Source organism: Actinia tenebrosa, unplaced genomic scaffold, assembly GCF_029948245.1.
Source record: "Actinia tenebrosa isolate PJP-AT-01 unplaced genomic scaffold, QUT_ActTen_1.0 PGA_scaffold1__47_contigs__length_23844297, whole genome shotgun sequence".
Classification (NCBI taxonomy): Eukaryota; Metazoa; Cnidaria; class Anthozoa; order Actiniaria; family Actiniidae; genus Actinia; species Actinia tenebrosa.
The window spans coordinates 15702377-15722415 of NW_028292578.1; the positions used below are offsets into that span (position 1 = coordinate 15702377).

The following is a 20039-nucleotide window of genomic DNA, read 5'->3' on the forward strand; positions in this document are numbered from 1 at the left end:
CGTAGGAAGCTTAGACATTAATTCGATAAAAGAGAAGAAAACTAAGCCTATTCAACTACCATTAAATATTAATGGAAAGAAAGTATCAATGGAGCTTGACACAGGATCAGCAGTTTCAGTTATGTCTAAAGATGAATTTGAGAAGCAAGTCGGCAAGGCTAAAATTGAGCCCACAAAAGTTGTTTTAAAAACCTACTCAGGAGAGAAAATTCATCCGTTAGGAATCACACGCGTCAAGGTAAAGTACAACAATCAAGAGAAAAACCTCGAATTATATCTAGTCGAGAGAGGCACAGCAGCACTGTTTGGCCGAGATTGGTTAGCAGCGATACAGTTAGAATGGAAAGAGATAAACAACGTGTTAACACTGAATAAGGAACCTGCAAGTACCAACAACGCACTAGACAATATCTTAAACAAATATCCAACAGTCTTTGAAGAAGGAATTGGAAAAGTGAAGGACATCAAGGCGACATTAAAGTTTAAAGAGGAACCGCAACCAGTATTTCTGAAAGCCAGACAACTACCATATGCCTTGAGACCAAAGGTGGAGCGAGAATTAGACAAGCTAGAGAAAATGGGAATAATATCCAAGGTGGCAACAAGCGAATGGGCCACACCCATAGTTCCCGTACTCAAGAAAAACGGAAGAGTAAGAATCTGCGGAGACTTTAAGCTCACAGTTAATCCCCAGCTTGCAGTGGACCAGTACCCGTTACCCAGGATAGAAGATGTGTTCGCATCGTTAGCAGATGGAGAAAAGTTCACAAAGATCGATTTGAGGCAAGCCTACCTACACATGGAGATGGAAGAAAACTCAAAGAAGTATTTAACTGCGAATACGCACAAGGGTCTATACCAGTTCAACCGGATGTTGTTTGGAATCGCTTCTGCACCAGCAATATGGCAGAGGACTATGGAACAGATTCTGCAAGGAATACCATCAGTCCAATGCATCCTAGATGACATGATAATAACTGGTAAGGACAATACCGAACATTTTAACAATCTGGATAGTGTGTTGAGCCGTCTGCAACAGTACCAACTCAAGGTCAACCTAGAAAAATGCCAGTTCTTCCAAGATGAGATCGAATACTGTGGACACAAGATAGACAAGCACGGCATACACAAGACAGGGGAAAAGATTAAAGCAGTGCGTGATACTCCAGCACCAAAGAATGTCACTCAGCTTCGCGCATTCATTGGCCTCGTAAATTATTACCACAGATTTCTACCAGACCTAGCCTCGGTAATGAGACCACTCCACCAGCTACTGGAACAAGGTAAAGCATGGCAGTGGACGAAAGCATGTGACAAAGCCTTCGAGAAGGTAAAAGAGATGGTCACGTCAGATTTGGTATTGTGTCATCATGATTCCAAGAAGCCTATCCGCTTAGCATGCGACGCGTCACCATATGGAGTCGGCACAGTTCTGTCCCATATCATCGATGGACAAGAAAGACCAATAGCATTCGCTTCTTGCACCTTAACGAAAGTAGAGAAAAACTACTCTCAAATTGACAAAGAAGCATTAGCAATCATCTTTGGAATCAAACGATTCCACACCTACCTTTACGGAAGACAGTTTACGTTGGTTACGGATCATCAACCACTAGTAACCATCTTCAGCCCAACCAAAGGCATACCAGTGACCACAGCTACAAGACTACAGCGATACGCTATGTTTCTATCAGGCTATACTTACGACATAGAGTATAGGAATACTAAGCGACACACTAACGCTGACGCCCTTTCAAGACTACCGTTCGAAGTAACCCCAGAGGATCAAAAGGAAGAAGCTGTTGACATTTTTCACTTAAGTCAGTTTGAACAGTTACCAGTGACAAGCGCAACAATCAGGCGAGAGACAACAAGGGACAAGATCTTAAGTAGAGTCTATGAACAGACCATGTCTGGATGGTCAACTAAGCCAGACGACAAGTTACTACTGGCGTACTACAATCGTCGAGATGAAATCACAACGTATCAGGGATGTCTCATGTGGGGAATACAAGTAATCATTCCAGACACCCTAAGGAAACAAGTATTGGAGGTCATCCATTCAACTCACCTAGGCGTAGTGAAAATGAAAGCCCTCGCTAGAAGTCACATCTGGTGGCCAGGAATCGACTCCGAAATTGAACAGATAACCAAAACCTGCTCTGGTTGTAACAAAGTACGAAACAACCCAACAAAGGTACCCATCCGCCCCTGGGAATGGCCAAGTTCACCTTGGGAACGCATCCATATCGATTTTGCTGGACCATTTATGAACAAACAGTTTTTGATTATAGTCGACGCACACTCTAAATGGCCAGAGGTGTTTCCAATGAACAAGATCACAGCAACAAGCACTATTGAGGTACTACGCTCAGTATTCGCAAGAAACGGCGTACCACAGCAGCTCGTTTCTGACAACGGACCGCAATTCACGTCAGAGGAATTTCAAACATTCATGAAGAGCAATGGGATTCACCATTTTAGATCAGCACCGTTCCATCCTGCAACGAATGGACAAGCAGAAAGATTCGTGCAAACCTTCAAACAGAGTATGAAGGCAATGAAATCAGAATCAGCCTCTTTAAACAAGAAGATAGCAAATTTCCTACTGATGTACCGCAACACACCTCATGCTACCACTAACGAAACACCAGCCAAAATGTTCCTTGGTCGAAACATACGTTCACGTCTGGATTTGATGAAGCCAGATGTAAAAAGCACAGTGCAGAAGAAACAAATGAAGAAAGCACTTGAGAAGAAAACACCTATACGCTTGTTTGATGATGGACAGCCAGTGACAGTTCGAGACTACAGAGGACAAGACAAGTGGGTTAATGGAACCATCAACACACAACTAGGACCATTGATGTATGAAGTCAAAACAGAAGCTGGAAGTTATTGGAGAAGGCACACAGACCAAATCCAAGAAAGGAAGCATGATGAAAATCAAAGCGACCCTCAACCAAGACCAGCAGAAGATGTCTGCCCATCAGCAGTAGAACAGCCATCAGTCAGCACAACCCAGACAAGCAAGAAAGTTACCCCCGCTAAGAGCAACATGACGCAAGAAGGACAAGGCAAAGGACATCGATACCCAACAAGGCACAGAAGCCCACCAAAACGTTATATGTATGAACAATATTAGGACAGTCATAATAGATATGAACATTCAGAGACATTATTATTGAGTTATTTTTTCTATCACAGTGATTCATAACTAAGAAGGGAGGAAATGTTAGATTTGCATTGATTGACATGTAATTATATATGACGATCGTACATAATAAAACACAAATACACACCACCCAGCTGCTAAGATCCTGCTCGTTCTATTATTGGTTGACACTCAAAGAGTCCTTTAATTTTGGTCCAGAAATGCTAACCAAGTTTGAAGGTGGTACTCGAAAGTTTCTATAGCACTGTTGCAATTTCCTCGCACTTGCTGAAATTGCTGATGACGAATTGCACAGTGTAACAGAGAAGTTGTCGCTTTTTTTTGCTTTTGTTTTGTTTTGTTTTTGCGTAGCGTTGCACGAAACATAGAACTCAGTTCTACTTTTCGCAACGAATTGCAGAGACTGGAAACGACATTGCTTAGTGTATCACCGCCTTCTACAACTGTTTTTTTTCTTCGCAATTTTTAAGGCTCTTTTTGTGCCAAGCGCACATTTCTCATTTGCTTTCCGACCGCACTCATGCCAAACCCCCAAATGTTGCAAGTTGTTGCTGAGATAGCATTCACCACGTCTCCTATCGCGTTGCTGTGAACACCTCACCTCACCGGCAACTTGCAACTCACGCTCATTTTTCAAGCATTGCGAGACATTTGCTTGAGAAAATACTTCAGTTTCGAGTTCCTGTGGCTCAGCAAAATAATATTCAGCTATTCAACCAAAACCAATTTTAATCAACTCGTATGTTCCGTAATGCCATACATTCCTTTCTATACAATGGACCTTGTTAATCGAAGTAAAATTATGATCATCCCGGGTGGGTGTGTAGTCCTGAGAAGGACTGTTTGATGTGACTGACGTTTCGACAACCATGGACCAACAATTGACCTTTTATTATTATGAGTCGAACTCGATTGAAACAATGGATAACAAGGCGGTCTTTTCTTTGGTGTGATAAGGTTCGGCTCATCTGAAGTTTCGACCCATTTTGACCTGAGACTAAGACTGAACAAAAGGGGAACTCAATACTGAGAGTATGCACAGTGTAACGGGACCTTACAGTCAAAACCGTGACCTCAAGCTTGAACACGTAAAGGTGGGGCATGAGGGGGGACCTTGTTTTTTTTGGATTCTTGATTTCATTATTGATCTTGATTTCACATTATTTCGCTGTGATACTACAGCGAAAAGCTTTGTAGATTTTTTTTTAGATTCGAACATTCATGAACTACAATATTTGCATGTCAATGGGTAATTATGGGGATTTTATTGAGGATACTACTTTGTTCTCATAAACTTTTCTAAGGCTCAGTCGAACTTCACTATCCCGAACCAAATTGAAACAATGGATAACAAGGCAGTACTCTTTCATGTAATTAAGTTCGGCTCATGTTGAAGTTGGACGTTTGACCTGCGACTAGATTGCGACCGAAAAGAGAAATAGTGTAAGGGGTAGGAGACTTTTTATCATGGGATCTTCAGTTTTAATTTTCTTTTTCATACGTCTAAAAAGATCATTACCAAGTTTTTAACAATGTTGTTCCGCTGTCTCCGTTCACTGTCTTACATACTTTCTAACTTTTTGACGACAATTTCTCGTCGTTATCGTGAAAGCCTGACTTAGCAACACAAAACAACGTGTCTGCCTCGCCCGTTTATTCCCTACACAAATATGTAGAAAGATTTATTCATTAAAGCGGTATTGTGTTCTATTATACAAGGATGTATAATCGAAACGCGGTATGGAGTATATACAAGTCACAGTTTCTAGGCAACATTTAACCGAACCAAAGAGAGTACGTGTTCAGCGCAGCAAGGTAGGTGTTTTTCAGTTTGAATTTAAATTTTTTTAAAAATCTTTTGTGCTTTACTGGCGGTCCAGCTAATTTAGTTGATTAAATCTGGAAAACGGTTTTATTCTTTAATAAACTACATGGTCAAGATCTGCAGATCAAGGTAAAGGTGGATAATTCAACCACGCTGAAGTTAGCAGAACATTCAGCAGCACATTCGGATTTCGCGCCTGATATCCCAAACTAAAATGCCAAATCTCAAACTAAAATGCCTTATTTTTATGGAGAATTGTCATAGGGAAGTGGAGTCCTTACTTCGTGCGCCATGCCTTCCAAGAGAGAGACGGTGGCGATTTGCCAAAGTTATTAACTCCCAACCATCGAATAAACGAGAAAGTTTAGGAAAATGGAAGGTTATAATTTGAAGAGTTTTCGAAGATCCAATTTTCCAGTAATTGCCCCGGTTATAATATATGAATATCAATTTTCATCTGGATTTCGGTTTCGGCATATATATAGTGATCCAGATGAAAAGTTATTTGTAGAGTTCTCATCGCCTTGTTTCTATGGGGTGCCATTACCGCAATATTCAGCTAAACCAAGTAGTTCACTAGTCTCCCTCGCATCCGTTTTTAGTGTCGGTCGTCACGCATTTTGTAAAACGGTGCTGTAAAGATATGGAGCTATTTTTATAGAGCTTTTCAGTCTTTTTATGCAGCCTTTTTTTATGTAGCAGTCTGGTGACCTACTTAGGCCCCGTCCACACGTATCCGGAAATTTTTGTATCCGCGAATTTTTTTTAATTATAAGTGCCTCGGTCGTCTAGTATGCGGGGGAAAAACGGGGGAGTGTTCATCAAAATCGAAAACACTTTCAGATCCCTATGACAATTCTCCATAAAAATAAGGCATTTTAGTTTGAGATTTGGCCTTGATTGGGATATCAGGCGCGAAATCCGAATGTGCTGCTGAATGTTCTGTCAACTTAAGCGTGGTGATAATTCATGGCTTCTCACCTCTGGTGATTCGATTCCTGGACTCGGCATCACGAACATGTGAGTCGTAGAGTTTGTTTAGGCAAGCACTAACCCTAGAAGTAAGCTTTCCATTTTTTTTCCATGCAGTTCATGACAAGAACAAATCGAATAATGGTTAATCAACTCCTGCTCGGTTTTCTCCTGACTTTGACAGCATTTCATTCAGCAATGGGTGCTGGAGTCGGTAAGTCTCTCTCTACACTACCTCTTGCTATGGATTTTAAGGGGTTGAAAAATGTGCCTCGAAGGAGATCCAGATTATACTTAATTTAACCTAAATAAATGTTTTATTCTATAGAATACTACTTAGGCCCCGTCCACACGTATCCGGAAATTTTTGTATCCGCGAATTTTTTTTTGCGGATACGAAAATGTTTGCGTCCACACGCAGCGTATTCGAATCGTTTTCACCGTCCACACGTATCCGTTTTCGTAAAATTTGAGGATACGGACACAAAAATTTGCGGACACGTGTGACGCAACCCGTATCCGTAAGAAAATTATTGCGGATACAAAAATTTCCGGATACGTGTGGACGGGGTCTCAGATACAGAAACGCTCTTACAGAGCACTTGCATGTTACATCATTGCCGCCATCTTTGTTGACGATAACAAAGCATTCCTCATTAGCTTCTCTTGTTAGATCAACCAACATGGCGGCTGTTTCATAGTTATTCATACCTCAAGGAATTTTGAGTCACATGGTTGCATACACTCTATAGAGCTGTTAAGTGTGACGTAATTCGAACGAAAAACGACTCTCGGGTCCAAATTAATAATTACTTCTACAGACATTTTTCTGTTTTGTTTTTTTCTTTCTTCATAGCAGAATTTTCTATTCATATATATCTAATTGTTGAAGGTAGAAAATAAATCCTGGGAATAAGTTGTGGCGAGATTTTAGCGATATTTCGTGTGATTGGACCCGGAAATACGTCACCACTTAACAGGATTTTGTCGGCCAAACCCATTCGACCTGAGTTAGTTTTAGTTTCAGTGGTTTTAATGCTTTGCACTTGTTTTATTTTCAGTGTACAATTATCATTCATCTGACGTTACATACGGTAAGTATCTTACTATAGTCCCTATAAATATAAATCCGCCCTTCCTATACTTTAAGCTTCCTAGGATAATTACTCATTGTCAGCTGTCACAAATCCAAAATGGCGGACGCTTGATAGCTGACATGCGCAGCCTTGGAAAAGGCTCGGAGTTATCTTTCCAAAATAGCCGAATCGCGTTTATTTGTTTATGAATCTGTATTAAGTCGAGTGTTTTTCATTAATGCTGCTGAAAAATTACCTGGCTCGTGGACGTATTGACCATTCATCAAGTGCATGTTACGTCATAGCCACCATGTTGGTTGACGATAACAAAGCATTCCTTGTCAGCTAATTCTCTTAGATCAACCAGCATGGCGGCTGTTTTATTGTTATATATATATCTCAAGGGAATTTGAGTCATGTGGTTGCACCCTAGGAATAGATTTACCGAGGATTTGGCCAGGCTACTCGCGATCTGAGAAGCACTTGCGTGACGTCATGCCAAAAAGCGAAGAGAGTCGCCTGGGAAAAAGGCTGGAGTATCCTCAATACTCTTATCGGGACTTGAATACCACGCGCGCGTAATTGGAATCGGCCGTCTCTCCTCCTATTAGCCCACTGCCGTGTTGTCTTACTTTGATCCGTATTTCTTTAGGTCCTTCTGGCTGGGATAAGACTTACCCGCAATACTGCAATGGCTCCAAACAATCACCGATCGACATCGATACTTTAAAGACCAACTATGATTCTACTCTTAGTTCTTTTACTTTGAGCGGTTTTAATAGCACACCAGCCGGAGCTCGATTCTCCGCCAGGAACAATGGTAATTCCTATGGAATTTTCTTTACACCCAATACGTTCTCAGTGTCTAGAGGAGGACTGATCGGTAGCTTCTCTACTCACAATATTCACTTTCACTGGGGTGGCGACAACAACAAGGGATCTGAACATACCGTAGATGGAAAGAAGTATCCGGCTGAGGTATGTATAATCTGAGTGACGTGATAATTACTATATCCAACCATTTTCCTTTATCATATCTAAGACGTCTCCAAACTTTTTACTTGATGTTTCTAAAAGTTTCATTTTTCACTGTTATTGTATTAAACACACACACGCAGTCCCGATACCAATCTCGTACCCACAGCCTGCTTTTTTTCTGGCCTGCGGTGAAGAACGAGGGCTCTGGCATAATCCATCTTTTGAGACCAGGATTTCTTGGACTTCCGGTATAACAGCGCACGCGTTCAAAGACTTGCCAAAAATTAAAATTATTTCCCCCTATTTTTACTATGATTTTTACTTTGATTTTGACTTCCATTTAATTATTGCTTATTTTGATTGTTTCGTATCTCACTTTCCAAAAATTGCGCATGCGCCAAGATATGGATCATGCCAGAGCTCTCGTTCTTCGCCGCAGGCCAGAAGAAACGCAGCCTCTGGGTACGAGATTGTCCCGATACTAGAGAACAACGTTTGCGCATGCGTGCATTTCAGCACGCTTTCTAAGAATTTTGAAGAGTTTGAGTGAGAAAATAAATGTCTGTTTTCTCCAAGTACACAAAAAAATTCGCGAGTGTACTTTTGTCAGACCAAGATGTTGTATTAACAAACAAGCATTGAAACGTAAATTTTGGCATTTTGTAAAGTCCAATTTATCAGGCATGTTTGAAAGTCAAATTTACAGGCAAGTTTACAACAGCATGAAAACGTTTTGACTAATTTGTTGCATACGGACTACGCAAACGTGTTTCAATCGTGTCCGCCGTCCAAACTAGTAACCACTCGTTTTCATTTAAACTTCAAATTAAACTACTGATTGTTCACTTTGATTCGAATTCCACAAGGTCTAAATGGGTTTTCAATTATTTTTAGGCTCACTTTGTTAACATCAACACCAAGTACGCAAATGTTTCAGAGGCTTTGAAACACGCAGATGGAATTGCAGTTTTGGGGACGTTGCTTCAGGTAAATATTAAACACGTTTTTAGAGTTTGGGTGCTGCCGGTTATCCCATATTTAGTTCTATTATTATGATTATTATTTTATTATTACTAGGAATTAATGTTCAACTTTTACTTTTTAGGTCGGGGATGAAAATCCAGCTTTGACAAGCCTTTTGAAATACACGGCAAACGTGTCCATACGTAAGTCACATTGCGCATGACCAGCAATTACCAAAGGGAACCCACTTTAGAGAAAAAAGAATGAAAAAAACTGCCTTTGATTGGGTTTTTATATTTTGAGCAAAAGATTCTGTTCTACATGTTTAACAGGAAAATCAAGCACATCTTCAGCGAAAAACTCACAAAACTATGATATCTAATGTGATGGGCTCCCTGTATCTTAAGTATTTGTATCCAAATCTTTGACGGGTCAGAAAAGGAGAATACTTAACGGAGGTGCAAAACTTGCAAGTGTTTTTTCCATAGCGAGGAAGGGATGAGTAGTTAAGGTTATTAAGTAACCCTCCCGTTCCCTCGCCCTAAGAGGAGACATTTTGATTACGCATGCGCAGCTCATCAAGACGTTTTTCTATTTATTTGAACAGCATCGAGACCAGATATTGAGAACATCACCTTGACTCACACACTGGCTTCTCTCTTACCACCAAACATCACGGATTTCTACCGGTACAGCGGTAGCCTCACCACACCTGCTTGCGCGGAAGTTGTCACCTGGACTGTGTTTAGGAACCCCGCTAACATCAGTGCCAATCAGGTAATAACCGATGAAACAAGTGAAACGACCTGACGAGCAAACTGGGGAGGCAGGGGATGGAATCAGGGATTGTGTAGCGATGAGGCTGGGGCTTCTAGATCTTAGGGGAGGGTCATTAGTAAACTTTTAATTATTATTTTTTGAGTTTCAAACCTTTTTATATTGATGAAAGCTGTTTCCTTGTTGACTTAATGCCAGCTAATCTGAGAGAAAATGTTAGCCAATCAGAATCAAGAAAATTTTCAAAACTGAGGTGTCACATTTTACCTTGAAATGATGGATTTCCAGGCCAACAAACGAAGTAAAAAAGTTAATAAGAGGTTGATAACAGTATCTTTATTGCAATACAGGCTTTGTGACACCTCAGTTTTGCAGTGACGTCATTTCTACGTCACTATTTCAGATCAGCCGGATAGGAAGGTCATGAATTTCTTAAGGCCGATTTAGACGGTACAATTTTCGCCTACAACTATCGTATACAACACGCTCGCGTCTGTTGTAGGCGAGTTGTAGGCTTGATTTACACGCTACGACTCGAGTTGTAGGATGGCGCGAGCGTGTTGTATACGATAGTTGTAGGCGAAAATTGTACCGTCTAAACCGGCCTTTACTGTGTGAAAGGGGAGGGCTACAACTATTTTTTAAAAAGTTGACTGAAAATCTCCAGCCCCCTTCCCCCCTCTTCAATAAAAACGTTCCTTTTCTTAGCTCGTGTGAATGCACATTGTAATTAGTTAACTTCGTAAACGGAAAGGTCCCACCCAGTAATCTTCTCAATATTTCTTTGACTGTAGTTGACTATGCTCCGAAGTCTAATGGAATCTGACAACACCACGTCTCTGGTAAACACATTCCGTGCCGTTCAACCAATCAATTCACGAGTCGTGAAGTCAAGCTTCAAGCCTTCTTTAAAAGGCCCAGATAATAGTGCTTATCACGTGACAAACACCTTGACAACCATTGTCTCTGTTGTCATGTCAATGGTTTTGTGTCTCCACAGCTTGTTTTAAGTGCTTTCGTTTGTAGGGCGTTTAGTTTTCAAATCGCAATTTTCGCATATTTTTTAAACCTGTTTAAACAATAGGACGTTTGCATGATGGCGTAATTTTACCCCCACTTCCCACTTATGAGAATACTAAGACAATTGGTGCTAATTAGAAGAAAGTGTACAAGGAAGTCTGGTAGCGGAGATCAATGACGCCATCATGCAAACATCCTATTACTTTCGCCTCTTAGGAGCTGAGCATGCGGACTAGAAAGAAAGTTGTTGAAATAAAACCTTGTTCATACTAGCGTCTCTCACTCAAAAACTACGCATATTTTTTCAAAACGTGTTAAAATGTCTTTAGCCACTTTTGGGCAAAAAGTACGGTATATAGCCCATGTTTTTCATCGACTTTGGGCCATTTCCAGACCTTTTCAAAAAATATCCATTATTCATGAAGGATGCAGATTAGGTCATTTCTGGCCATTTTTCGGCAAAAAGCATGGACTTTAGCCTATAGTTTTGATGGATTTTGGGTCATTTTCACACCTTTTCAAAACATATGCATAATTTCTGGAAGATGCAAAATAGGTCATTTTTAGCCATTTTGGGCAAAAAGCATCCACTATAGCCCATGGTTATCATCGATTTTGGGCCATTTTCACACCTTTTAAAAAAATATGCATAATTTATGGTAAATGCCAAATAGGTCATTTTTAGTCATTTTTGGGCAAAAAGCATGGACTATAGCCCATGGTTTTCATCGATTTTGGGCCATTTTCACACCTTTTCAAAAAATATGAAAAATTTATGAACTTTGAAAAATGGGAGTTTTTGGGAAAAAGAATAGACTATATCCAATAGTTTTGATCGATTTTGGGTGCTTTTCACACCTTTTGAAAAAATATGCATAATTTATGGGGAATACAAAATAGGTCATTTTTAGCCACTTTTGGGCAAAAAGCATAGACTATAGCCCATGGTTTTGATCGATTTTGGGCCATTTTCACACCTTTTGAAAAAATATGCATAATTTCTGTAAGATGCAAAATAAGTCATTTTTAGCCATTTTTGAGAAAAAAGCATGGACTATAGCCCATGGTTATGATCGATTTTGGTCCATTTTCACACCTTTTGAAAAAATATGCATAATTTCTGGAAGATGCCAAATAGGTCATTTTTAGCCATTTTAGAGCAAAAAGCATGGACTATAGCCCATGGTTATCATCGATTTTTGGCCATTTTCACTCCCTTTGAAGAAATATGCATAATTACTGAAAGTTGCAAAATAGGTCATTTTTAGCCAATTTTGGGCAAAAAGCATGGACTATAAGCCGATAGTTTTTATGGATTTTGAGCCATTTTCACACCTTTTAAAAAAATATGCATAATTTATGAGGAATGCAAAATAAGTCATTTTTAGCCATTTTTGTGCAAAAAGCATGGACTATAGCCTATGGTTTTGATCGATTTTGGGCCATTTTCACACCTTTTTAAAAAATATACATATTTTATGGTGAATGCAAAATAGGTCATTTCTAGCCATTTTTGGGCAAAAAGCATGGACTATAGCCCATGGTTATGATCGATTTTTGGCCATTTTCACTCCCTTTGAAAAAATATCCATAATTACTGTAAGTTGCAAAATAGGTCATTTTTAGCCATTTTTGGGCAAAAAGCATGGACTATAGCCCACGTTTTTGATCGATTTTGGGCCATTTTCACACCTTTCAAAAAAGATATGCATAATTTCTGGAAGATGCAAAATAGGTCATTTTTAGCCATTTTTGGACAAAAAGCATGGACTATAGTCCATGGTTTTCATCGATTTTTGGCCATTTTCACTCCCTATGAAAAAATATGCATAATTACTGGAAGTTGCAAAACAGATCATTTTTAGTCACTTTTGAGCAAAAAGTATGGACTATAGCCCATGGTTTTGATCGATTTTGAGCCATTTTCACACCTTTTGAAAAAATATGCATAATTTCCGAAACATGCAAAATAGGTCATTTTTAGCCATTTTTGAGCAAAAAGCATGGACTATAGCCCATGGTTTTCATCGATTTTGGTCCATTTTCACACCTTTTGAAAAAATATGCATAATTTCTGGAGAATGCAAAAGAGTTCATTTTTAGCCACTTTTGGGGCAAAAAGCATGGCATATAGCCCAAGGTTTTTATCGATTTTGGGCCATTTTCAAACCTTTTGAAAAAATATGCATAATTTCTGGAACATGCAAAATAGGTCGTTTCTAGACATTTTTGGGCAAAAAGCATGGACTATAGCCCATGGTTTTGATCGATTTTGGGCCATTTTCACACCTTTTGAAAAAATATGCATAATTTCTGGAAGATGCAAAATAAGTCATTTTTAGCCATTTTTGTGCAAAAAGCATGGACTATAGCCCATGGTTTTGATCGATTTTGGTCCATTTTCACACCTTTTGAAAAAATATGCATAATTTCTGGAACATGGAAAATAGGTCATTTTTAGCCATTTTAGAGCAAAAAGCATGGACTATAGCCCATGGTTATGATCGATTTTTGGCCATTTTCACTCCCTTTGAAAAAATATCCATAATTACTGGAAGTTGCAAAATAGGTCATTTTTAGCCATTTTTGGGCAAAAAGCTTCTTCTTTATTTATTTTGCCACGGTAAAAACATCAGTCGATTGCCTAAAAATATTTAAAAGTAAAGATTTACGATTAAAAAGCTAGTTACTGTTTTACATGTTTGCCGTGGAGCCCTTAGTTACAGGCTTTTCTTACTGTACAAACTATCAATTTCCGTTTTAAATTTTCGTACTGACTTGACCTCTTTTATATTTAACGGTAGGTCATTCCACAATTTTGCCCCACTATAGCTGAATGATCGTTTTAGATATTCAGTGTGTGGCTTAGGTATTGACAGTTTATGATCATGATTTCGAAGGTTGTATTTAGTATGGTAGTCGGAGAAAAGGTTTTGTAAGTAAACTGGTGTACGTCCCTGCATCGTCTTAAACATTAGTAGGGCTTTTTGTTTTTTACGACGAACTGCAAGTGTATCCCAGTTTAATTGGTCAAGGAGATGGCTAGATCTTATGTCATAGTTAGATCTTGTGATAACTCTAGCCGCTCGATTTTGACGCTTTTGTAGTTGAACACATAGTTTATCACTTAATCCATCCCAAACTGCACTACAATAGTCCAGTTTGGGTAGAATTAAGGCTTCGTAGATTTGGATGGCACTATCGGTCGAAATAAATGGGCGAACACGTTTTAGAGCCCCTATACTTGAAGAGATTTTCTTCGAAATGTTGTTAACATGTTCTGACCAATTAAGGTTTTTATCGATAGTGACACCCAAAGATTTGGTGTGATCAACTTGTTTAACGCTAGCTCCATTAATCGCAATATTAATAGTGGAATCGCATTGCGCTGTGAACTTTTGGCGGGACCCAATAATCATAAATTCCGTTTTCGCTACATTCAAGCTTAGCTTATTTGCTAACAACCACTGATGTATATTAGTGAGTTCAGTGTTGATGCTTGGTTCCAAGTCTCCTACATTTTTACCATGAACGCTGATGCTGGTATCATCAGCAAACATTCTTGTTATGGCTTGCGCCAAACAATTTGGTAAGTCATTAATATACAGGAGAAATAAAAGTGGGCCTAAATTACTGCCTTGTGGTACACCGCAGCTCACAGTACAAGGCTCAGACAGACTTCCGTTAACACTGCACAGCTGAGACCTCGTCAGTAAATAAGAACGGAACCACTTGAGTGAGCCTTCATCTACACCATAATTCGATAGTTTGGACAAAAGAATTTCATGATCTATGGTGTCGAAGGCTTTTTGGAGGTCTATGAAGATTACTCCGTTAAGTAGTCCCTTGTCTATATTAACTGACCATTCGTTCGTTGCTTCGAGCAACGCGGTGACAGTGCTGTGCAGGGAGCGAAAGCCTGACTGGCATTCCGTCAATAACTGGTTTTCATTCAAATAATCGTATAGTTGATCATAAACGATCTTCTCAAATATCTTTGAAGCAGTGGGAATGACCGAGATTGGGCGATAATTGTTTAGGTCAGTTTTCTCCCCTTTTTTAAATATAGGCGTTACTTTCGCTATTTTCCACTCCCTAGGAAAAATGCCCATTTTAATAGATTGTCGAAAAATCACAGTGAGAGATGGTCCCACTATAGAGGCGGACATTTTTAGCAATTTGTTGGGTATGTTATCTAAGCCTGCAGCTTTCTTTTCCTTTATACTTCCTAACAAGTCGCAAACAGTTTGCTCACTTGGAGGTTGGATAGCGAAAGTTTTACCAGTTGTAGGTTTCAGAAATGATTCAAATTTAATGTCAGATGGAGGTAATTTATTGGCTAGAGTCTGGCCTATACTTGTGAAATGTTCATTGAAAATCTCGGCCATCTCACTTGGTGAGGTTACTGATTTATTGGCAACTTTAATTTCGGAAACGCCGGAAAATTTGCTAGCCTTTCGAGCACTTAGATCATTAAGGAGGTGCCATGTTTTCCGAGGATCAGATTTATTTAGTGCTAAATTTTCCGTAAAGTATTTTTTCTTCGCTAATCTAATTTCGTTATTAATCCTGTTTCTCGATTCTTTGTATTTTTTCCAAAATAAATCACTGTCAGTGGAAATTGCTTTCCTTTTCAATTGGTCACGTGACCGCATTTTCTGTATTAGCTCCGTTGTGATCCATGGTGAGTTTTTCCTTCCCACACGCTTGTGGCGAACAGGCAGGTGGGAATCAATACACTCGGTTAGCAAGGTTTTCCAGCGAATCCACATATCATTCGGATCATCGTAAGACTTGATGTCTGACCATGGCAGTTGTTTGAGATCACTCAAAAATTTGTCTTGATCGAAATTTCTGAAGTTACGTACCTCAATTTTGCGAGCCTTTGACGGCTCGTAATGAATTTTTCTCGTCATGAATACTAAAGAGTGATCACTGATGCCAAGATGATACACACCTGACTTACTAATTTTGTCGGGAGTGTTTGTCACACATAAGTCAATTAATGATTTAGTGTTATGCGTTACACGTGTTGGCTCATTTAATAGCTGATAAAGCCCATAGATATCCAAAATATCAATTAAATTAGATGAAGCTAGGTTCGTTCTCGTTAGTTCTAAGAGATCGCAATTTATATCACCTAACAAATAATAATCGAGATTTGTCTTATCAATGCTATCTATGAGCTTTTCAAATGTCGTGAATAACTCGAGGGGTGAGTTGGGAGGGCGATACCAAGTACTAACTAAGAATGATTTTGATCGTGGCTTAAAGATTTCTATAGTGATGAGTTCTAAGATCCCATCATCAAAGTCGTCGCGTCTTTGATAACTCAGGTTGTTTCTCATGTAAATACATACGCCTCCTCCGTTTCTACCATTCTGAGATCGATCTTTTCTGACAATATCGAAACCCTCTATATGTAACTCAGAATCCATAATGGTAGAGTCTAATTTTGTTTCATTGATTGCCAGGACATCAATTTCAGGAGATGCGGTGAGAAACACCCGTAATTCATCAATGTGCGCAACTAAGCTATTAATATTTTAGGAAGCCATTGTTAAACCACGACCAAATATTTTGTCTAAATTACGTGACTTACCCTTGTTCCCTTTCCCTTTTTTGTTCATTTTCACACCTTTTGAAAAAATATGCATAATTTCTGGAAGATGCAAAATAAGTCATTTTTAGCCATTTTTGTGCAAAAAGCATGGACTATAGCCCATGGTTTTGATCGATTTTGGTCCATTTTCACACCTTTTGAAAAAATATGCATAATTTCTGGAACATGGAAAATAGGTCATTTTTAACCATTTTAGAGCAAAAAGCAAGGACTATAGCCCATGGTTATGATCGATTTTTGGACATTTTCACTCCCTTTGAAAAAATATGCATAATTACTGGAAGTTGCAAAATAGGTCATTTTTAGCCATTTTTGGGCAAAAAGCATGGACTATAGCCCACGTTTTTGATCGATTTTGGGCCATTTTCACACCTTTCAAAAAAGATATGCATAATTTCTGGAAGATGCAAAATAGGTCATTTTTAGCCATTTTTGGACAAAAAGCATGGACTATAGCCCATGGTTTTCATCGATTTTTGGCCATTTTCACTCCCTATGAAAAAATATGCATAATTACTGGAAGTTGCAAAATAGATCATTTTTAGTCACTTTTGAGCAAAAAGTATGGACTATAGCCCATGGTTATGATCGATTTTGAGCCATTTTCACACCTTTTGAAAAAATATGCATAATTTCCGAAACATGCAAAATAGGTCATTTTTAGCCATTTTTGAGCAAAAAGCATGGACTATAGCCCATGCATCTCCTTGACCAATTAAACTGGGATACACTTGCAGTTCGTCGTAAAAAACAAAAAGCCCTACTAATGTTTAAGACGATGCAGGAACGTACACCAGTTTACTTACAAAACCTTTTCTCCGACTACCATACTAAATACAACCTTCGAAATCATGATCATAAACTGTCAATACCTAAGCCACACACTGAATATCTAAAACGATCATTCAGCTATAGTGGGGCAAAATTGTGGAATGACCTACCGTTAAGTATAAAAGAGGTCAAGTCAGTACGAAAATTTAAAACGGAAATTGATAGTTTGTACAGTAAGAAAAGTTGTAACTAAGGGCTCCACGGCAAACATGTAAAACAGTAACTAGCTTTTTATTCGTAAATCTTTACTTTTAAATATTTTTAGGCAATTGACTGATGTTTTTACCGTGGCAAAATAAAGAAGCTTCCTTCCTTCCTTCCTTCCTTCCCATGGTTTTCATCGATTTTGGTCCATTTTCACACCTTTTGAAAAAATATGCATAATTTCTGGAGAATGCAAAAGAGTTCATTTTTAGCCACTTTTGGGGCAAAAAGCATGGCATATAGCCCAAGGTTTTTATCGATTTTGGGCCATTTTCAAAGCTTTTGAAAAAATATGCATAATTTCTGGAACATGCAAAATAGGTCGTTTCTAGACATTTCTGGGCAAAAAGCATGGACTATAGCCCATGGTTTTGATCGATTTTGGGTAATTTTCACACCTTTTGGAAAAAATATGCATAATTTCTGGAAGATGCAAAATAAGTCATTTTTAGCCATTTTTGTGCAAAAAGCATGGACTATAGCCCATGGTTTTGATCGATTTTGGTCCATTTTCACACCTTTTGAAAAAATATGCATAATTTCTGGAACATGGAAAATAGGTCATTTTTAGCCATTTTAGAGCAAAAAGCATGGACTATAGCCTATGGTTATCATCGATTTTTGGCCAATTTCACTCCCTTTGAAAAAATATCCATAATTACTGAAAGTTGCAAAATAGGTCATTTTTAGCCATTTTTGGGAAAAAAGCATGGACTATAGCCCATGGTTTTGATCGATTTTGGGCCATTTTCACACCTTTCAAAAAAAATATGCATAATTTCTGGAAGATGCAAAATAGGTCATTTTTAGCCATTTTTGGACAAAAAGCATGGACTATAGCCCATGGTTTTCATCGATTTTTGGCAATTTTCACTCTATGAAAAAATATGCATAATTACTGGAAGTTGCAAAACAGGTAATTTTTAGCCACTTTTGGGCCAAAAGTATGGACTATAGCCCATGGTTTTGATCGATTTTGAGCCATTTTCACACCTTTTGAAAAAATATGCATAATTTATGATGAATGCAAAATAGGTCATTTTTAGCCATTTTTGAGCAAAAAGCATGGACTATAGCCCATGGTTTTTATCGATTTTGGTCCATTGTCACACCTTTTATTAAAATATGCATAATTTCTGGAAGATGCAAAATATTTCATTTTTAGCCATTTTCGGGAAAAAAGCATGGACAATAGACCATGGTTTTGATCGCTTTTGGGCCATTGTCACACCTTTTGATAAAATATGCATAATTTATGGAGAATGCAAAAGAGTTCATTTTTAGCCACTTTTGGGGCAAAAAGCATGGAATATAGCCCAAGGTTTTTATCGATTTTGAGCCATTTTCACACCTTTTGATAAAATATGCATAATTTATGGAGAAGGCAAAAGAGTTCATTTTTAGCCACTTTTGGGGCAAAAAGCATGGCATATAGCCCAAGGTTTTGATCGATTTTGGGCCATTTTCAAAGCTTTTGAAAAAATATGCATAATTTCTGGAACATGCAAAATAGGTCGTTTCTAGACATTTTTGGGCAAAAAGCATGGACTATAGCCCATGGTTTTCATCGATTTTGGGCCATTTTCACACGTTTTGAAAAAATATGCATAATTTCTGGAAGATGCAAAATAAGTCATTTTTAGCCATTTTTGTGCAAAAAGCATGGACTATAGCCCATGGTTATGATCGATTTTGGTTCATTTTCACACCTTTTGAAAAAATATGCATAATTTCTGGAACATGGAAAATAGGTCATTTTTAGCCATTTTAGAGATAAAGGCATGGACTATAGCCCATGGTTATCATCGATTTTTGGCCATTTTCACTCCCTTTGAAAAAATATCCATAATTACTGAAAGTTGCAAAATAGGTCATTTTTAGCCATTTTTGGGCAAAAAGCATGGACTATAGCCCATGGTTTTGATCGATTTTGGGCCATTTTCACACCTTTTGATAAAATATGCATAATTTATGGAGAAGGCAAAAGAGTTCATTTTTAGCCACTTTTGGGGCAAAAAGCATGGCATATAGCCCAAGGTTTTGATCGATTTTGGGCCATTTTCAAAGCTTTTGAAAAAATATGCATAATTTCTGGAACATGCAAAATAGGTCGTTTCTAGACATTTTTGGGCAAAAAGCATGGACTATAGCCCATGGTTTTCATCGATTTTGGGCCATTTTCACACGTTTTGAAAAAATATGCATAATTTCTGGAAGATGCAAAATAAGTCATTTTTAGCCATTTTTGTGCAAAAAGCATGGACTATAGCCCATGGTTATGATCGATTTTGGTTCATTTTCACACCTTTTGAAAAAATATGCATAATTTCTGGAACATGGAAAATAGGTCATTTTTAGCCATTTTAGAGATAAAGGCATGGACTATAGCCCATGGTTATCATCGATTTTTGGCCATTTTCACTCCCTTTGAAAAAATATCCATAATTACTGAAAGTTGCAAAATAGGTCATTTTTAGCCATTTTTGGGCAAAAAGCATGGACTATAGCCCATGGTTTTGATCGATTTTGGGCCATTTTCACACCTTTCAAAAAAGATATGCATAATTTCTGGAAGATGCCAAATAGGGCATTTTT

At 38.4% G+C, this 20039-nt stretch overlaps 1 protein-coding gene across 2 annotated transcripts; it reads left to right on the forward strand.

The window, feature by feature from the left end:
- Positions 1-5884: 5884 nt before the first annotated feature.
- LOC116293596 (carbonic anhydrase 2-like) lies at positions 5885-11368 on the forward strand. 2 transcript variants are annotated; one of them, XM_031701042.2, is made up of 8 exons: positions 5885-6020; positions 6090-6186; positions 7034-7066; positions 7701-8026; positions 8921-9013; positions 9132-9192; positions 9597-9766; positions 10561-11368. In XM_031701042.2, the coding sequence occupies exons 2-8, from the start codon at positions 6093-6095 to the stop codon at positions 10774-10776; spliced, it is 993 nt and encodes a 330-aa protein (XP_031556902.2). In that variant the 5' UTR covers positions 5885-6020; positions 6090-6092; the 3' UTR covers positions 10777-11368. The 2 variants fall into 2 exon arrangements, with proteins under 2 accessions (XP_031556902.2, XP_031556901.2); XM_031701041.2 differs by having other exon boundaries at positions 5893-6186.
- Positions 11369-20039: the final 8671 nt, after the last annotated feature.

Coding starts and splice junctions, on each gene's coding strand:
- LOC116293596 (XM_031701041.2), top strand. CDS start 6,084: ATGCAGTTCATGACAAGAACAAATCGAATAATGGTTAATCAACTCCTG. Junction 7,067..7,700: donor TTCATCTGACGTTACATACG/GTAAGTATCTTA, acceptor GTATTTCTTTAG/GTCCTTCTGGCTGGGATAAG. Junction 8,027..8,920: donor GAAAGAAGTATCCGGCTGAG/GTATGTATAATC, acceptor AATTATTTTTAG/GCTCACTTTGTTAACATCAA.